This window comes from Pezoporus occidentalis, unplaced genomic scaffold (assembly GCF_034315485.1).
Source record: "Pezoporus occidentalis ecotype Australia unplaced genomic scaffold, CSIRO_AGI_Poc_V1 ctg410, whole genome shotgun sequence".
Classification (NCBI taxonomy): Eukaryota; Metazoa; Chordata; class Aves; order Psittaciformes; family Psittacidae; genus Pezoporus; species Pezoporus occidentalis.
This window is the reverse complement of record NW_026915737.1, coordinates 40,114-56,873: the sequence shown is the minus strand read 5'-3', so window position 1 is coordinate 56,873 and position 16,760 is coordinate 40,114. Positions and strand designations below refer to the sequence as shown.

Below are 16,760 nucleotides of genomic sequence, written 5' to 3'. Positions count from 1 at the left end.
CAGTTTAGGAGCTTCCTGAGCTGGAGGTGATGCTATTGTATTTCATAATGCTTCATAGATGTCTCTTCCATTAACTTGACCAGCTGCTTTTGAATGTGTTGGGAACCACAGCTTAGTTTCTTACATTATGAAGAAACACTTTGGTTTGCTTGTTTTCTTTCTGCCATCTACTACCTTCATTTGTGTTCCTACTGCTTGAATTGGAAGAGGCACTGGACCGTCAGTCCCTAACCATCCTCTTTGTGTCAGTGATTTAAGGGAAAAATGTTTTGATGTCCCTGTAGCTATTTTTTTTCCAAGCTGAATAATCTTCTTTGAGTACTTTCTACAATGTCATTGTTTTGTGGCAAAATAATCAGAATCATAAAGTGGCTCATGTTCTTACATAAAAATGAGAGTATTAGTTCTGTTCTCCTTTTCTGTTACTTTCTTTTTGTCTGGTTCTTTTTTGGTTTTTTTACTACCTCTGAATACTGAAATGAAAATTTTCATATATTATCTATGATAACAAAATACAATTCCTGGGTTGTAATTGTCAACTCAAAGCTCATATTTGTGTACGAGTGTTTCTCTGCACCCCTTGTCTGTATCATTTTACATTTATCTGCCCTGACCTTATCTGAAATTATTTCAGTCCCATAACCATTGGCAGCAAAATTTCCCACTGCAGTGTTCCTCTCACTTATCAGATCACTGATGAGTGCCTGGAACAGCAATGGTCCTGGCACATTAGTCTTTGAGATTCCCTGGGGGACCCCATCACTGTAACACAGTATTGTTTAGTCTTAAAAGGTTTTTGAAAGATTTCTGTAAAGTGAGACAAAGGGGGCACAAAATCACAAAATGGAACATATAGAACTTTAGAATCAGTTTTAAGTGATGTTAAGTTTGTGGGGTGTGGAAGTGTCTGACCCTTTGGGGGTATCTGGTCAAGAACCTCAATGCAAAATGGGGGAAGAAGAAAAGGAGGAAGCCATAAACAAGAACATAGAGAAGACACAGACATGACTGACAAATGGTAAGGTAGGCAGTGATGAGACATAAACCCGCTCAGTCGCCCTAATGGGTATGGGGACATTTATTTCAGTAGGACTGTCTGACCAAGTCTCTTGTCAAATGGCATAGCAAGAAAAAGTGGGAAGCCATAAACAGAACATGGAGACACAAACTTGACAGGCAAACACAACACTGACAAAGACAAGCAACAAACTGGCTCTCAATAAACTATAGGCAAACTGAGACTTTGCAACTGATGAGGATGAAAACCTGAGGGTCCAGAATGTTGGAAAGGGATCCCTGGAGCTATGAAAACTAATGAAGGAATGTGTAGGGGAAGGGCATCTGGAGGAGCAAAGGAGGAATAGGCAGAATGGGGTATAAAAGGGACCATGGATGTGCACATGTTCTTGTGTATCCAGAGAGCCTCGTGTGTGTACCTGCACCAGTGACCTGTCTCTGCCAGCTCAAGAGTAGCTTCCAGTGCTTGTGTGTGGTGTGGGTCCTGTGTATAGATACCACTGAAGGCAATGTTTTACCTGTGGAAGTGCCTGTGACTGGCCAAGTCAGTGTCCTATGTGGGTCACTAGGACGTGTGCTCAGCTTTGCTGCTGGATGATCCTGCACATGAGAAGGTGCTACCTCTTCCTGGACAGGTACACTGGGTCTCCAGGCACAGGCCTGGGCTCCAGCAGCTGGGCAGGGGTCCTGGGCTGGAGCTGCAAGTGGTGACAGCCACTCCTAACACCCCTTAACGTTTTTTAGCCATAAACAGACTTCTTTTCTCTTTATGGTGGCTCAATTTATTTAAGACTTTTTGATGAGGCACCTTGTTTTCAAAAAATGTTTTCAGAAATCCAGATAACCTGAAGACCTGCTGTATTCTGCATCCTCACACCTGCTGACTCACTGGGATGCCTCCAGTAGTTCTGTGAGCCCTGACTTGTCTTTACAAAAAATGTACTTCCCAATATATCATATGTTCCAAACCTGTCTACATGATTGTAGCTTCCTCTGCAGCATGCAGAGGGGAGGTTTATCGGTCTCCACTTTTCTGGATTTTCATCAGAAATATGTTCAAAACTTTCAGAAATGTCTATCACCCTCAAGTCTGTATGTGCATAGGAGGCTTGAGGGGAATACCAGATCTGCCCTGCATGTGCTCTTCCTGCTCTTGGCTTTTAAAAAGAGGATTATTTTTAGTGTCCGCACTTCTTGCAAATTAACGCTCAAACTCTTTTTTTGGCCTGCTTTAGTGTGCTTTCACATTTAACCTGCCAACTTGTGTGATCCTTTGTCATTTGCTCATTTGAGCACAGCTTTAACTTACCAAATGATTCCTCCAACTGCCCTTTTCATTCTGCCTGGACGTGCTGGCTTCCTTTCACCATTTCTCAGGCCCTTCAGAAAAATATGAATATGCAAAGATGATCTGCTATGTCTCAAAGCAGTGTCTTTACATAGCCTTCTATCTACCAGAAAAACTCTAACTCATGTATTTTTAGCACTATTCTAACCTATTGAATTCTTATTTGCAAGTACTTTCTTTCTTTTTTAGTGTATTTTTCAGTTATTCCTTGGTTCTGATGGTTAGAACCAAGTCAAAAGATACTTCTTATCCTGGAGGATTCCAAACTAACTTCTTAATATTATGTATGATTTTATTATTTTGAAAAAATCTAAGAATCCTGATTTTATATTGGCCTATAAACCCTAGTGAAAAGAAAAAAAAATTCCTTGAATGCATGTGAGGGTTTTCTCTCCCTAGAAATTAGAAACGCTGAGTAAGTAAAATCTCATTTCTGGTTGTTAGCCATAGCCCATATATATATCTATGCAGAACGTACATGTAGAACATATATGTTCTGTTATATATAATGCATATAACATACGCATATATTCTATATAGCATATATGTTAAATATACCATATGTTGCCTACAATATATAAATACTGTATTACATAGTCTGTATAATGTTGTATATACACAAAAATATATGCACACACAATAGAGGCAACAGTATGTTATATATACTACTTATGATATAGACATATATATATTGTTTATATATGTATTGGTAGGACTAGCTATATAAACTCCATTACCTATGGCTTTTATGGTTCAGTTTGTTGAGATTCCAATATCCGTTCTTGAAAGTAGGCTATATGCAGATACTGCTCTGCACCAAGGGAACGGAGTAGTACTGAGCTGTAGGGTAGTACTGATGCTTCCTGATAATTCAACTTCAGCTCTGACCAGCAAATCCCATCCTGCCCTGCTTTACAGGTTGCAGTGCCTCATCAGAATGAGCTAGAAGACAACCCACGACCCTGGTGCTTACAGAGCTGTCCTACACAGCTTTTCTCCTGTTTGACTCAATCTCTAACACAAGAAGCTCTTCTTTCTGTAGGTGAGATTGTCTGAATTGTCATCAACACTGAGATGAAATAAGGATTTCTCTAGATAGCAAAGTATGTCATCCCTTTGATACAGGAGGTGTTTGCTCTTTGGATCTTTTTCCCAGAACAGTGACAGGTATCTTGGGTAGCTAGACCAGGGAAGTGGCTTAAGAGGGTAGGTGGACTAGGTTTAGGAAAGAGCTCCAGTTTACCTTTGTGAACCACCATGGATGCACAGAATGCATTAACCTCTGCCTGGGTAGTATTCTGATGAAACAGGGTAGCTGGAAGAAGCAACTACTCATTTTAAAAGTTATAAAGACAAATAAATCCTCCCAATTGAATTCAGAAGGGAAATAACTGCACCCAAGTACTTCCAGTACTAGCAGACAAAGCTGCATATGTGAACTGAAGTAAGTACGAGAGCAACTGGCCTGAACTGAACTGAGACCTCTGTAGGGATGGATAAGGTGTGACATGTGCCTGGTTTGGTTTCCTTAAACCTAGCAAAGGCAGCTGGCTCTGTAAGACCTGGTGCTGCACTGACTGGATGAGGCACACACCCTCACTGCCTCTGATATATGTGTGATTGGTTCATGTTTCAGTACCAGCATATTAGCATCTTTCATGATCTATGCATATTAATTTAGCCATAAATAAAATACTTGTGTGCTTTTGAGGTTCGTAAGCCAGCTTTTGAAAAGTTACCTTTATTTGCAAGACTTGGAGTACTTTTCTCTCAAATTGCTCCTGTGTAAACATGTAAATGATGGCCTACATCTTCTGTCAAATATTACAAGGGGTTAGTTCAATTTTTTTTCAAGACAAGATTTTGCATCTTGTGTTGGACTTTCTGATGTTTCCCCAGCAACAGACTAAATCATAGTGTGACATCTCAATGTAGTGTCCTTTTGCTGCAGCAATGATTTGGGCCGTCACTGTCAGCAATCAAACTGCGCTCTAAGTGGCCATTGCCTCACAGGGAAGAGGCTGACAACTGAAGTTTATAGCCAGCATCTGTATTTGTCAGCACCGAAGCTGTACTTTGACGGGATCATGGGAATGCTCCTATCAAGCCCGGACCAAAGTGTTGCGGTTCCTCCTGGTGAAGGGGGGGGGGGGGGAGGGGACGGGAGATGCTTGGCCCGCCGATCAGTCCCCGGGTCCTTCTCCGCGGCGGGGCTCGGCTCGGCTCGGCTCGGCTCAGCACGGGAGGCCCGGACAGCTCCGCCGGGAGCGGCGGGAGGCGCTTTCCAAGGTTCCCCCCGCGGCGGCGGGGCTAGGGCGGCCGGCGAAGGGCTTCAGGACCGGCTGCCTGCTCCCGACCCGCCACTGAGCCTCGGGGCGCGGGTGGGGACGGGGAGAGCGTCCCCCTTGACGGGGTCACGGTGCCGGGGTCGCTCCAGCTGCTGGCGGTCACGTTCCGGGGGGCAGTGACCGGGATGGAGACTTCCCCGTCGCGGAGCCCGCCAGGTACGGTACGGCGCTCGCCGCCGGCAGCTGCCCGCGTTGTGTCCGCACGGGCCGGGCCCGTCCCGTCCGCCTCCCGTCCCCCTCCCCGCCCCCGGCGCGATGCCGCTGCTCCCTCCCACACCCCACGGCTCGGGCACCGCCCCCGCGGACTCGGCGCAGGCGTCAGCTGCGGAGCCGTCGGGACGGGCGGTTTAGCGCGGGCGGTGTTCTGAGGCGAGCCGAGCGGAGCGGGGTCTGCCCGGCTGCTGCCGCCTCTCATGCCTTCACGGCAACAAAGGGCGCGCTGAGCGGCGGGCGGCGGCCCCGGGCCCCAGGCCGTGCCGGCGCGGGGGCACCGGGAGACGATGGCCAGGAAGGGAGAAGCCTCCGCGCCTCTCTACGGTGAGCGCCCGGCGCGGGGGCAAGGCGGGGCGGGTGACGGTGCTGGCGGGCGGGGGCCGCGGGCCCCAGTGCCTCGCTCCGGCCTGGTTGCGCTGCGGATGCAGCCAGCGCGCGGCGGCGGCGGAGTTTGTGTCCCTCAGCGGGTGGTGGGCGCAGGGACCCCTCGCAGGCGGGAGCTCGTACAGCCCGGGGCGGCCGGGAGCGGAGGGGAGCCAGCGGCAAAGGGATGGGGGCGCGCATGGCGAAGATCTCCGCCAGCCCCCCGGCCTCGGGAGCAGGTGCGTTGCGGCCGCTTTGTCCGAGCTGTGGGGCGAAGAGGGCTGCGGGGCCCGGAGCCGGGAGGGAGGGCGGGCAGGAGGGGAGGCCGCCGGGCGGCAGGTGCGCGGCGGCGGCAGGGCCGTGCCGCCCGTTAGTCGTGCGGGGCTCGGCGGCGCCAGGCCAGGCCGCGGCGGCCGTTGTGCGGGGCGGGGGCCGAGCCGCGGTGCTCGCGGGGTGCACGGCTGCTCGCAGCTGGGTCCGGGGAAGGTCACCGGGGCAGGGCTTCACCTCGGCGGGCGCTCCGTGGAAGCCGGTGCGGTTGCGGCAGCGAGCACGGGGCTTGCGGAGCTCCCTGCCCTGTGTGAAGGTGTCGGAACAGAACCGATTTCCTCTTCCAGCGTGCGCGAGATTTCTGTGGCAAAACAAGCCTGCGGAGTGAGCAGCCCCCCGGGAACAGGGGGGGCAGGGAAGGAGGGAACGAGGCAGCTCCTCTGAGCGCCCCGGGGACCTTGATAACCAGCCCGGTGACACACGGGCGAGACTGCCCGGCAGAGCAGCCTCTGCCTTTTGGTGCCACGGGCACGCACTGTGCTGTGTTTACAGCTCGTGGTAAACTCTGTTTTGTAATTCATCTCTGTGGTTTGAGCCTTGCTCTGGCTGAAGGGAAATTCACAGCTTGGCTTCCTCACAAAAGGAAAAGGGGACAAGCCATAAAGAAAGTGGGGTGTTTCAAAGGTGAAATCTAAACAGGTGCGTCTGTGGTGGTTTAACTTCAGAGAGAACCTGTGCCTACCCCTGTGGAATTCAAATGGGTTTGCAGCTTACTGCAGAGGCGGTAGGCCTTGGACCACAGAAACTCATGGTCTGATGGTAGAGGAGGCATGGAAGCATCCTCTTGAAAGAAGAGCAGGAATGCAGGATTCAGGAAGGGAAAATACATTTTAAATAGAGTTCACTCAGTACTGTGCATGCTTCCAGATTTGCCATTTGTAAGTACGGATGCTCTGGTAAGAAAGTCGTGACAGGAAGTACTCAGTGTTGTAACATCATAATACAATTATTTTTGGACTTCACTTTTCAAAGCATGTTACTCAGGTAAGAAAGGGTGATCCTCTATTCAACTTAAGGGAGAAGGGTGATGTGTCTGGAATGTAGCTGACTAGGATTCCTGCTGTTCTGGCTGTTTTGTAGCATCACTGTCTTTACTTCCCGGTATCTCATTAGCACGTGTGGATTTTGTTTGTGGTAGCATGTGTTGTGTTACTACATCTCAAGCACTTGCCCTGGTCTTGTACAAGAAAGCAAAGCTTGAATTCAGCTTTTTTTTTTTCCCAATTGGATCACATAATGGTAAAGACTTACAGAAGGGAAGTGCAGCATTTCCAAATTCAGCAAACATAATAAGGTTTTCCTTTCCTTACTCACTTGCTGTTATTCTCTTGACTTTGTAACTGGTTATTTATTAGTGCACAGGTGTATTTTTCTGAGGTGTACTAAACTTTTCTTCTTGGAATCTGAAGGATTCCTCAGAGGTTCAACATTTATAAATTACAAAGGCAAATTCTTCCCCAAAGTTTTGGTCTTTTAACTTGTCGCATCATTCTGACTTTTCAGAAGAGATGAGTCAAGCCCACGGCTGACAAAAGGCTCTGTGGACAGGTTTGTAACTAACTCATATTTTGATGTGAGTACCAAGTATCCCGTTGGACGACTGCTCCTTATAAGTTGGACTGTGCTGGCAGCCTGGCATGGTAGACTGGGTGACTGACTGCTCAAGTGATCTGGCTCTGAGAAAGGTTTTGGTAAGCCCATAGAATTTGGAGGTAAACCCTCTCAGTTTTAGTTCCTCTGTCCACATGCATGTGTGAGAAGGATCATAAATTCATCTTTGAAAACAAGCTTTTGGGTGTTTCCTGAAGTTTGGTCTTCGTCAGGATGGCTGTAGGCTGCATCCAGGGCTTGCATCAGGTTTTTCCTTGACATTTGTAAAATAGAAAGGTTTTGTCAAGAGCAATGACATGTACTTTATTGAGGCCTCTCTCTTTGGCAGGGGATTTCCAAATGAGAAAAACCAAAGCTCTTTCCCAGTCGGAAGGTTGCCACTGAAGCTAAGGAGGCGAAGGAATTATTTCTTTTTCTCATTATAGCTGATTATGTGAGAGGTTTTTTTTTTAACCAAAGTAGTGTTTTCATTCATGTAGCTGCAATACTGAGGGCTGTCATGTGACTGTTGAAATAAATGGTAAATTTCTTTTTGACTTCATTGCAGAATCAGGCTCTTAGCAGTGATTGTACCATAAGCAATTTTCTATAGCAGTGAACCACAGTCCAGTTGTTATATTACAAATCACCGAAGTCCCAGTGGGTGACGATGTTGTCTTTAAAGAAAGCTTTTATCACTATTTTAAGAAACAGTATTGCATATATACAATTGCCAAATTTTATTACTTTCAACTCAAATTTAGCTAGCTTACTTTTTTTTTTTTTTAATAGCTGCATATTTGGATCCCCTGTAGGAAGAACTACTTTCCTGTTGTTTCTTCTGCCAGTAGTGGTTGCAACCAAAACTTGAATCTATAACTGGGATTCTTAATCACTTCTGTGAAGTGATCATGTCATTTATTTATTTTACTAAAATGAATTCTCTTTGTTTATTTTCTCAAGATGGGGAGGTTCTTCTGTTTTCCTTGGAAGAGCTTTTGATGAACTGCGAAACTTCCCATCAAGACATGTTATTTCTTTTAACTTGGCCTGCATTTCCCAGTCTTAATTTCATCCAGTTACACGTATGTACCATGCAGGAAGGTCATCCTCCATCTAAAGAGAATGGGCTGTTCAGCCATAGCCGTGCTGTATGACGTGGAGGCTATTGGCTGTGACACTGCTGCAGGTAAAGCCTCCTTGGCTCCTGCTGGTAAATCCATGTGTATCGTATTAGGTAATTCATGAGGTTCAAATTTCATACTGGGGTACATTTATAAGAGATGACTTGGATTTATAAAGCTAGGCATATTCCAAGTTTTTGCAAGAGGTCTTCAACAGCTGATTGATGAGATGCAAACAACAGCTCAGTTAAATTTACACACATCTGCTTTGGTACAACAGTAAGTGCTTACTTTATTAATACAAGTAGCTGAGTTGGATTCAGTGTATCTTCTTAAAATATGAACAGGACTGCATACCAGAAACAGGTCAGTAAGTGAATAGCCAATAAACCCAGTAGGATTTGATCAATACAAATTGCATATGTAGTGGTCTGGTAGGTCTTTGTATGTCTTGAGCCAAATTAATTACTACAGTTTTTAGTCCAATTAAGATTTTAGAGTATGTGAAAGCATCCAGGCTTTGATTTGTCATCCTTTAGAGGTATGAGTATTGTACTGCTTTTAGCTTACCCACTTAAGCTGAACCGTTCTTGGGAGTGAGGTATTGCTCAGCCATGAGCAAGGATGATGCAATAAGAACATCTTTACTTAAGAAGATTAACTGTTATGCATAGTGATTATTTATTGCTGAGTGGTATGACTGTCAATGACCATTACCCAAAAAGAAATAGTACAGTAAGCTAGGCTTCTTTGTGTCTACATACGTTGTTACGTCTTTTTAACAAGCAGGATGTTAATGCATAATTGAGGGGAAATTCTCTCTGCTACCATACAATTTAGTACTGAAATGAAGTCTAACCTTCACAGAGTCCTCTGTCAGATGGATTGGATCAGTTTCTATGTGATACAAATTTTCTTTGGGATACAAAGGAAAGTGTGATTGTGTAATGGAATTGTCAATCAGGTGACGATAAAGCTCAACCACCCTCCTTTTAGTAGAACTCCCTGTGTTACCAAAACAAGGCTTTACATACATGTACCATAACTTGGTAGTTTTGTCAGAGTTGGTGAATCCTTCTGCTTAGGAATACATTGAAATTTCTCTGCATCAGGGTGCCAAGAGCACAAATAAGTCGTCATTGCCCTGACCAGTATCCCTTTGGGTTTCCACCCCTATCCTCTGACCAAGGGTTCCACTTCAGCTCAGGCTGGTGCCTTTCAGTCCCGTGTGTGTGTGTGCCTAGAGGTGTCTGTCCCTTGTCCCGTTTCCGAGGTGCTACGTGGAATCCCTGGGTGGACCTGGCCTGCCGTCCTTTCCTGCCTGATGAGCACTGAGCTGTCAGTAGGACATGTTGCTGTTGCTGCTTTGTGTGCCTGTCTCTGGTGCAACAGGTGTGAGGACATTGCAAAACCTGTGTTTTAGGCATCCTGGGGTCCAGACTTGCCTTCCCTTAGTCCTGCTCTTGCTGTTCCTTGGCGCTCTGGAGTCTGTCTCCACATCATTTTGCCTTCTCAGTATGGTTGTCAAACCCTAAAAACAGTTGATCCTTTTGGGATTAATTGGCATTTTGTGCATTTACCACAAAGCAGTTGTTTTCACAACTCAACTTGATAAAAAGAAATTAAAGAAACCTCTTTATATCAAATGCAGAGACACTAATGGTTGTGTGAAAGTGAGACTTGGCACTTTTCTCATACCTCTTTGGCATGTTTATGTTCTGGTGTGCTGGCAGTTACATATCCTCAGGTGTTCCATCTCTTTCCAAGCTTCTCTCACTTTCAGAATCAGGTACAGTCTTACCTGTAAAATAAAGCCAAAATGAAATGTAGTTCTGCCTGGTTTTCTCTCATGTGCACACTTGTTTACATATCTGTGGAAGCCCAGTGGAAATCTCGAAGACAGGAGAGGAGGCAGATAAACAGGCAGTACCTTGAACTTGTCCGGCTGCAGCTGCACAAGCAGCTAAGATGTCTGGTAGTCCTGGGAAATGAAAAAAATGCTCCAGCTTTTTAGTAGTTTCTTCCCTCAAGTCCAAGCCAGCTTCCTGCCTTGGGTCCCCAAGCAATCAAAGTTTTTTGTGCCAGGGACTTCCAATCCCTTCCCCACTCCCATTCCCCCAAGTCATAGTTGAGCTGTGCTCCCACCCTTTCATGGCAAAACAAGAAGTCTTGGGCTTTAGAGAGTGCCTTAGGTTGCTGGGGTTGGAGTTTTGTTTGTTTTTTAGTACCTATGTCGTTGGCGCTGTTTTGCTGCTTTTAAAACAGTATCGTGAGAGATGAAAGCAACAAGGTCCTCCACATTTTTGCATGTGGTCTTTATGCCACAAAACGTATCTCTGCTATAGTAGCAAATTTCAGGCATAGTTAATCAGAACTTGCTTGGAAGGCAGAGCTTTGAAGCATATTCCAGGACTTGCTTGGCTCCTTTGCTGTGATTGGGCTTCTGCCTGCTGTCCACCATCTAGGATTTCTCACAGGCTTTGACTGGAAGGGTGCACTCCTGTGCTTCAGAAGGAAGATGGGTACTTACAGACGCATGGAGTTATTTCTTACCAGCATCAGTACAAATTTAAAAATATGGTTTTTTTTTTCACCAACCTCTGCAGACCTTTGGCATTTAGAAGAAATTCTTAAAGACGTCCCTCTAAATTGGTAGATGCATTTGTGGTGGTGGTTCATTTTTCCTGTGTAGCTTCTCTTTGGCATACTGTTTTTCATAATGTTATTGGAATAGTAAGATAGAGTATCAACATAAGTATTTTCATGCTTACAATAGCTTGGGTAGAATGTCACCTCAACTCTGGTCTAGCAAATTTGTCAGAGTTTGTCAATGTACACCAGTGAAGCTGAGACAGTTTTTATAATTATTTGGCTCTTTAGAGTGGAGTGAAGGGACAAGAAATCGGGAAAAGTTGGTGTCTTATATTGCAGTTGGGCTGTAATAGGAGAATTTAGCATCTATGCTGAGCTGAAAATCTTGTTTGTGGGCAAATGGGAAATACACCTTATATATACAACCAAGAATTTTATTATTAGAATAATTAAGATTTTAACAGTCTAACCCAGTGATCTTTATTAGTTCAAATCTAGTTATTACAGAAGAAGAAAGAGTACGTCTCTACAGAAAAATTCTCAAAACCAGTTCCAGTTAAATGGAGATAGAATTGTTACATTGGTGATTCTTAGTTTCTATCCCCTTTCTCTCTTGTCTAGTGACAGAAGGTTTGTTCTTTCACGTGTTGCAGTAACACCCGCCCAGCACCAGCCTGAAGCCACTAGCCTTAGGGCTGGAGCAGTGCTGGAAGGTTCATCCTTCCATCCTTCCATCACTGCTCCATGTCCTAAGGTTGATGGCTTCAGTCTGGTGCTGGCTGGGTGTTACTGTGAGTTGTCAGCATCTGGAGGCCCTTGCCAGGAGGAATATGATGTTGGTATTGATGTTTTCTTCCTTGCTCTAGGATCCACATCAGGACCTTTTTATGTTTGCTAACACACTTGTATACCTTGCTCTTCACTGGCCTACAGCTTCAAATTACGTCCAAACTTACTATATATCTGATGTTTTACTTAGGTTAAATACTTGCTCTTTGTTCTCTTTTGTTAACCTTGAAAAGCGGTATTTTCCAGCTCCAGCACTGTATTTCTGAACTGTTCATTGTGAGCTGTTTGTAGTCATAGGGACTCCAGAGCTATGCCTGTGCCCCATCTTTTGTCATTCGATGCCTGTATGCTTTATCTTATGTCTACGCTTCTCAAGGTCCTGTATTTTTCTACACTGCATCCTTATGTAAGAGACATAACTATCTCGTTCTGCACAGACTAATTACATGTTTCTGTTACCTGTAAAACCATGGTCACACCACAGAGTGATAAGCAAAAATGAAACAAATTAGTTATAATCATCTGGTCAGAAGGGGCATTGCTGTTGTAGTTAAACAACAGCAGACCTGGAGGTGATTCAGTAAATTCAGTAACTGATTTTCACTTGGATGTGAAAAAAGTGGTTTGCTGTGCATTCACTCCTGAAGTGCAGAAGCGCGTAACGTTCGCAGTTGCTTAGCTGTGCTTACTATTTGTCTTGTCTGTTACTAGTACCTGCCTCGGAGGCAGTCAGATTTAACAAATCTGCTAGTGTGAGTACATCATTTTTATCACCCATCTGGGTGTTGGGTCAAGGAAACAGTGTCTAGCTAATTACTCTTAGCCTAATGCCATAGTACAGAAACCCCTAGCAGGATAACATAAAGTAAGCTGATTTAGAACTCTTAAAGCACGTAAACATAAGAGCTTTCCTGTGAGGTTATGTTTGAAATACGACTCTGCTTTGTTTAATACAATGAAGATAAACACATCCCCAAATTTGTTAACCACCTTGTTTTGTTACAGTGAAGGCTAAGCAAAACATAATGGTTGTGCATTGTACAACATATATGCAAGCCTGGGCATTTATGTTTTTGCATGTAGTCTCTTCCTGCTGAACTTGTACTGATTCCTTTGGAAATTTGAAGAAGCTATTTCATTTGAGAAAGCAGTGCAGAAGTACCCAAGAGAATTCTGGAAGAAGACAAACAGAATAACCTTTCACAGTTCCTTCTAGCTTTATTTTCTGTGGTCACTTATCTGGGAGGTGGCTGAGTCTCAGCAAGTTTGAGAGCCAGAAGACCCAATAAAAAGCAGTGTTTGGGATGCCTCTATCCCTGTTACCTTTTGCAGTGTTTGTAGCAGCCTCTGGTCAAGTGTCCACGGAACACAGTGGACAGCATTTGGCCCAGGGTCAGTTGTTGTTTAAAAATTCGTTCCTTGTTTCCTCTTGGATAAAGAAAGTAGTAGGCAAGATGGGTTTATAATACTCATTGGACTGTGCTGACTTAAATGAACTAATGGGATCTCCATCAGGTGGTGTAATACAGAAGGCATAAACTCCATGAAGGTGATGGGAAAGCAGTGGCAAGCCTAATAAGTAATTACTGGGAAAAAATAGGTTTATTGTAAACTCATGTTTTACTTTTGCTAGGATGATGGGGAATAAATGTATGGCAGCCACTAGAGTTGGATGGATATCTTGGACATCCAAATTTTCTTACACAGCCCATCCATCCCTGCAGTACCTGACTGTAATTTTAGACTACAGACCTCTGCAACTTCAGCTTGGTCCTAATGTTTTCATTTTTTCTTCTCCCCCCCCCCCCCCCCCCCCCCCCATGTTGTTCAGTCAGAATTCATTGTTGCCAGGCTTTTTGTGATCCTGGAATTCCAGTCTCTGGAATTCACCTCTGTCTAGGTATAGGCACAAATGCCTTCATATGTGTCATTCTCAATAATAACTGAGCTGTAATCCATGTGAAACATCAGGTGTTTGAGTTTTTTCAAATAGTGTTACTCTGCAGGCGCACTTCACAGTGGCTGGGCTGCTATGAGCACCCATAAATAAAAGCAGCCAGGAGGGAAATCTCTCCAGCTTGTGGGATAATCCTGTATAGCCTCCCACTGATGTAGAAATTCAGTGCTGTCCATGTGCTCATACAAATGATGGGGAATTTTTACAGGCAGGGATGGGATGCCTTTGACCGTTCCTCCTAAGGAAGGAAAGGGCACACAGCAATGTTTGCACATTTCCAGCCTCTATCCACAGAAGTGAAATCGTCCTTTCCCTCCTAGGTTGTGCTGAAGAGACTTGCAATAACAGACTGTCCTCCTTAAGTGCTGGACTCAATCAAAGCTCCTTCATTGTACTACAACCTGAAACCCTGCCTTTGATTGGCCTCTGACAGCTGCCTAGACAAGGAAGTTTGGCCCAAAGCGGACCTCTCCCTAAAGAGAACCAGTGACTGAGGTTCTCACAAGATGTCTGGTGGGTTCCTTGTCCATCAGGAAGTCCCATGTTTGTACCCATTTCTTAATCCAGGAGATAATCAGTTAAAATATATGGTGTAGCTTTTGATGTTGTGAGGGGGGGAACCTGCTTCTGCCTTATGAGTGTGTGTAACCAGAAAGAGATGGTCTAACACGCAGGTGGGCCAGGATTCTGCTTAATATCTCTTCTGCACAGCTGATGATATGTAGAAAAAAGTAAGTTTCTTTTTCAGGTTAACAGATTCCCACTGGCCAATTGCATGCAGAGCATCTAGACTCGTACAGACTGATGTGCCATGAAAACTGGTAGCTGAATTAGTGTCCTTCATAATCAGTGTACTTTGAAATAAATGAATATGCTCAATAATAGCCCTGGTACTTATTTAAGATTTGTTGTACTGGATGGTACAGTAAAACTAATTGTTGTCTTCATCACTTCTATTTTTCTACAGGAGTTTGAATGTCTTGGACGTGATCAGGTTGCTAAAAACCAGCTGACTAACAGTTTAGCAAAATACAGTACTTATTTTTAGACTTTTTTCCCCCAGCAGAATGATGAATAGTTCCTATGCTGTTGCTTTGCTCTGACAAAAGGCAATGAGCTGTATCTGTGAATACCCCTTTTTGTTGGTTTCAGTACAATGCAAGAGCTGTGCTAACATCTAGACAACTGCTATAAACAGGAAAATGATAATAAGTACTGGGTGCCTGTGACCAGTGTTCTTGAACTCTTGTAACATTTACCCCCATAAGTAATTTAAAGGTTTGGGTGGGATTTGTGAGATAATAAAATGCTTATATACATACAGAATCATAGAATCGTAGAATAGTTAGGGTTGGAAAGGACCTTAGGATCATCTAGCTCTGCCCCCCCCATATTTAGGAAAATAGGCATATAATACAACCCCCAGACAAAACAGCAATAACAGAATTGTTATAGCTATTAATACCTAATTTCATTTGGAAAGCACGGGTGTGCATACACTCTATTTCTATTTGTGTGGGTCATGGTGAGTAGAATTCCTAATTCATGCTGGTGGGCTCTTCACAAATGACTGAGAGTTGTGGCAAGAGGAATGAAATGCTTATCAGCATCTTGCCACAGGCTGGAGATGAGCCACCACTTTGGGACCAGTCCCCCAGTCTGAGGGAGAGCGTCCATCTTCACAGCTGTTTTGAAGCTTATTTTGCAATTGTAGAGAAAAAGGTAAAATGAGCTTACCTACTGGAAACTGCTTTTTCTTCTGATCCCTCCATAGTGAAAGGTTTCCCATTCAATTCAGGGGATCAAAAAATCTGTAGGTAGTGAATGAGTTAGTTTGGGGTACTGAAAAACAAAATGGGAAACAATGGAAGTTTCTTAACAAAACCAACCCAACCCCAAAACAAGTTAATCTGTAACTGAGCATAGTAAACAACTAAACAAACAAACCCACTAGAATTCTGGGCCATAAGCTGTCAATGAAGTTGTATATTACAACTGGAAAAGTGGCTTTGCAATCAGAAGGAAATAAACCCCTCAGCTGCTAAAAGCTCCCTGTCATGTGTACTGTAACCACTGCCAGAAAAGATACATGAGAAAACCTATGACTGTTGTGTATTTATGCTCTATCTCACACAAAGGTGTAAGGAAAATACAGTAAGAAAGGGCAACACAGTAAAGGAGCAGTTTCGTTTCTTCCTGGAGGATGACTTCCATTCGTTGACACTAGCAACTGCTTGTAACAAAACTGTGTTTGCAGGTCAAGATGGGAGCTTTTATCCATGCAGATATCAAAGAGAAGTTAATACATTTCCTCTGACACTGTCAGAACATGCTGCCATTTGGTGTAATGTCCAAGTATAAACACGAGTGTTAGGAAACCTCTGCAGATTCCCTGAGCAATCTTAAGGTGATGCTGGAATTGAGCTAGGATAGGGGCTTACAGAAACGCTGGAGCTAGTTCATAGCCCTTCCTGCTTTACTCGCCTATCTCACCAAGTGTGTAAGTACATGGATTGGGAGGAAATCACCCTTGTCCTTATAGATGACTTTAACTTCCCAGTTGTCAGCTGAGAGATCATACAGTGGACACAAACAGGCTCATGTAATTCCTGGAGCATACTGGAGGGATCTTCTTGGTGCAGGTACTAAGGGAGCCGACTAGGAAAAGTGCCTTCCTAGGTCTGTTGTTTGTAAAGAGAGAGCGGCTCATGGCCCACGTGGTGGTTGGTGGTTGGCTTGGTCTCAGTGACCATGAAGTAGTTGTTTCAAATTCTTGGTGACAGGAGAAAAACTGCCAGCAAAACTTCTGCCCTGAGCATGGGAAGAGCAGATCTGGGGCTGCTGCAGGAGCTGGTTGGTCAGGTCCCCTGGGAGTCACTTCTGAAGGTACTGGCTGCTGGTTGGTTTTTAAAGCCATCTCTTAAGAGTGCAGGATCAGACAACTGAAGCATGGGAAGGCAAGCAGAGAGGTAGAGGGCTGGCTTGGCTGAGCAGGGATTTTCTTCCAGAATTTAGGTGGAAAAGTATACAGACATTGGAAGCAAGGACAGGTGACATGGGAGGACTACAGGGACACTGTGCAGCACTCT

General features: G+C 44.6%; 1 protein-coding gene across 1 annotated transcript in view; it reads left to right on the top strand.

Moving 5' to 3' along the window:
• The first annotated feature begins 5,213 nt into the window (after nt 1–5,213).
• LOC134171634 (choline transporter-like protein 5) overlaps nt 5,214–16,760 on the top strand; it is a 51,439-nt gene continuing 39,892 nt past the window's right edge. Inside the window, exons 1-2 of the mRNA XM_062634058.1 lie at nt 5,214–5,250; nt 5,355–5,528. Coding sequence (XP_062490042.1) covers nt 5,214–5,250; nt 5,355–5,528 — 211 coding nt within the window. The remainder of the gene's footprint in view (nt 5,251–5,354; nt 5,529–16,760) is intronic.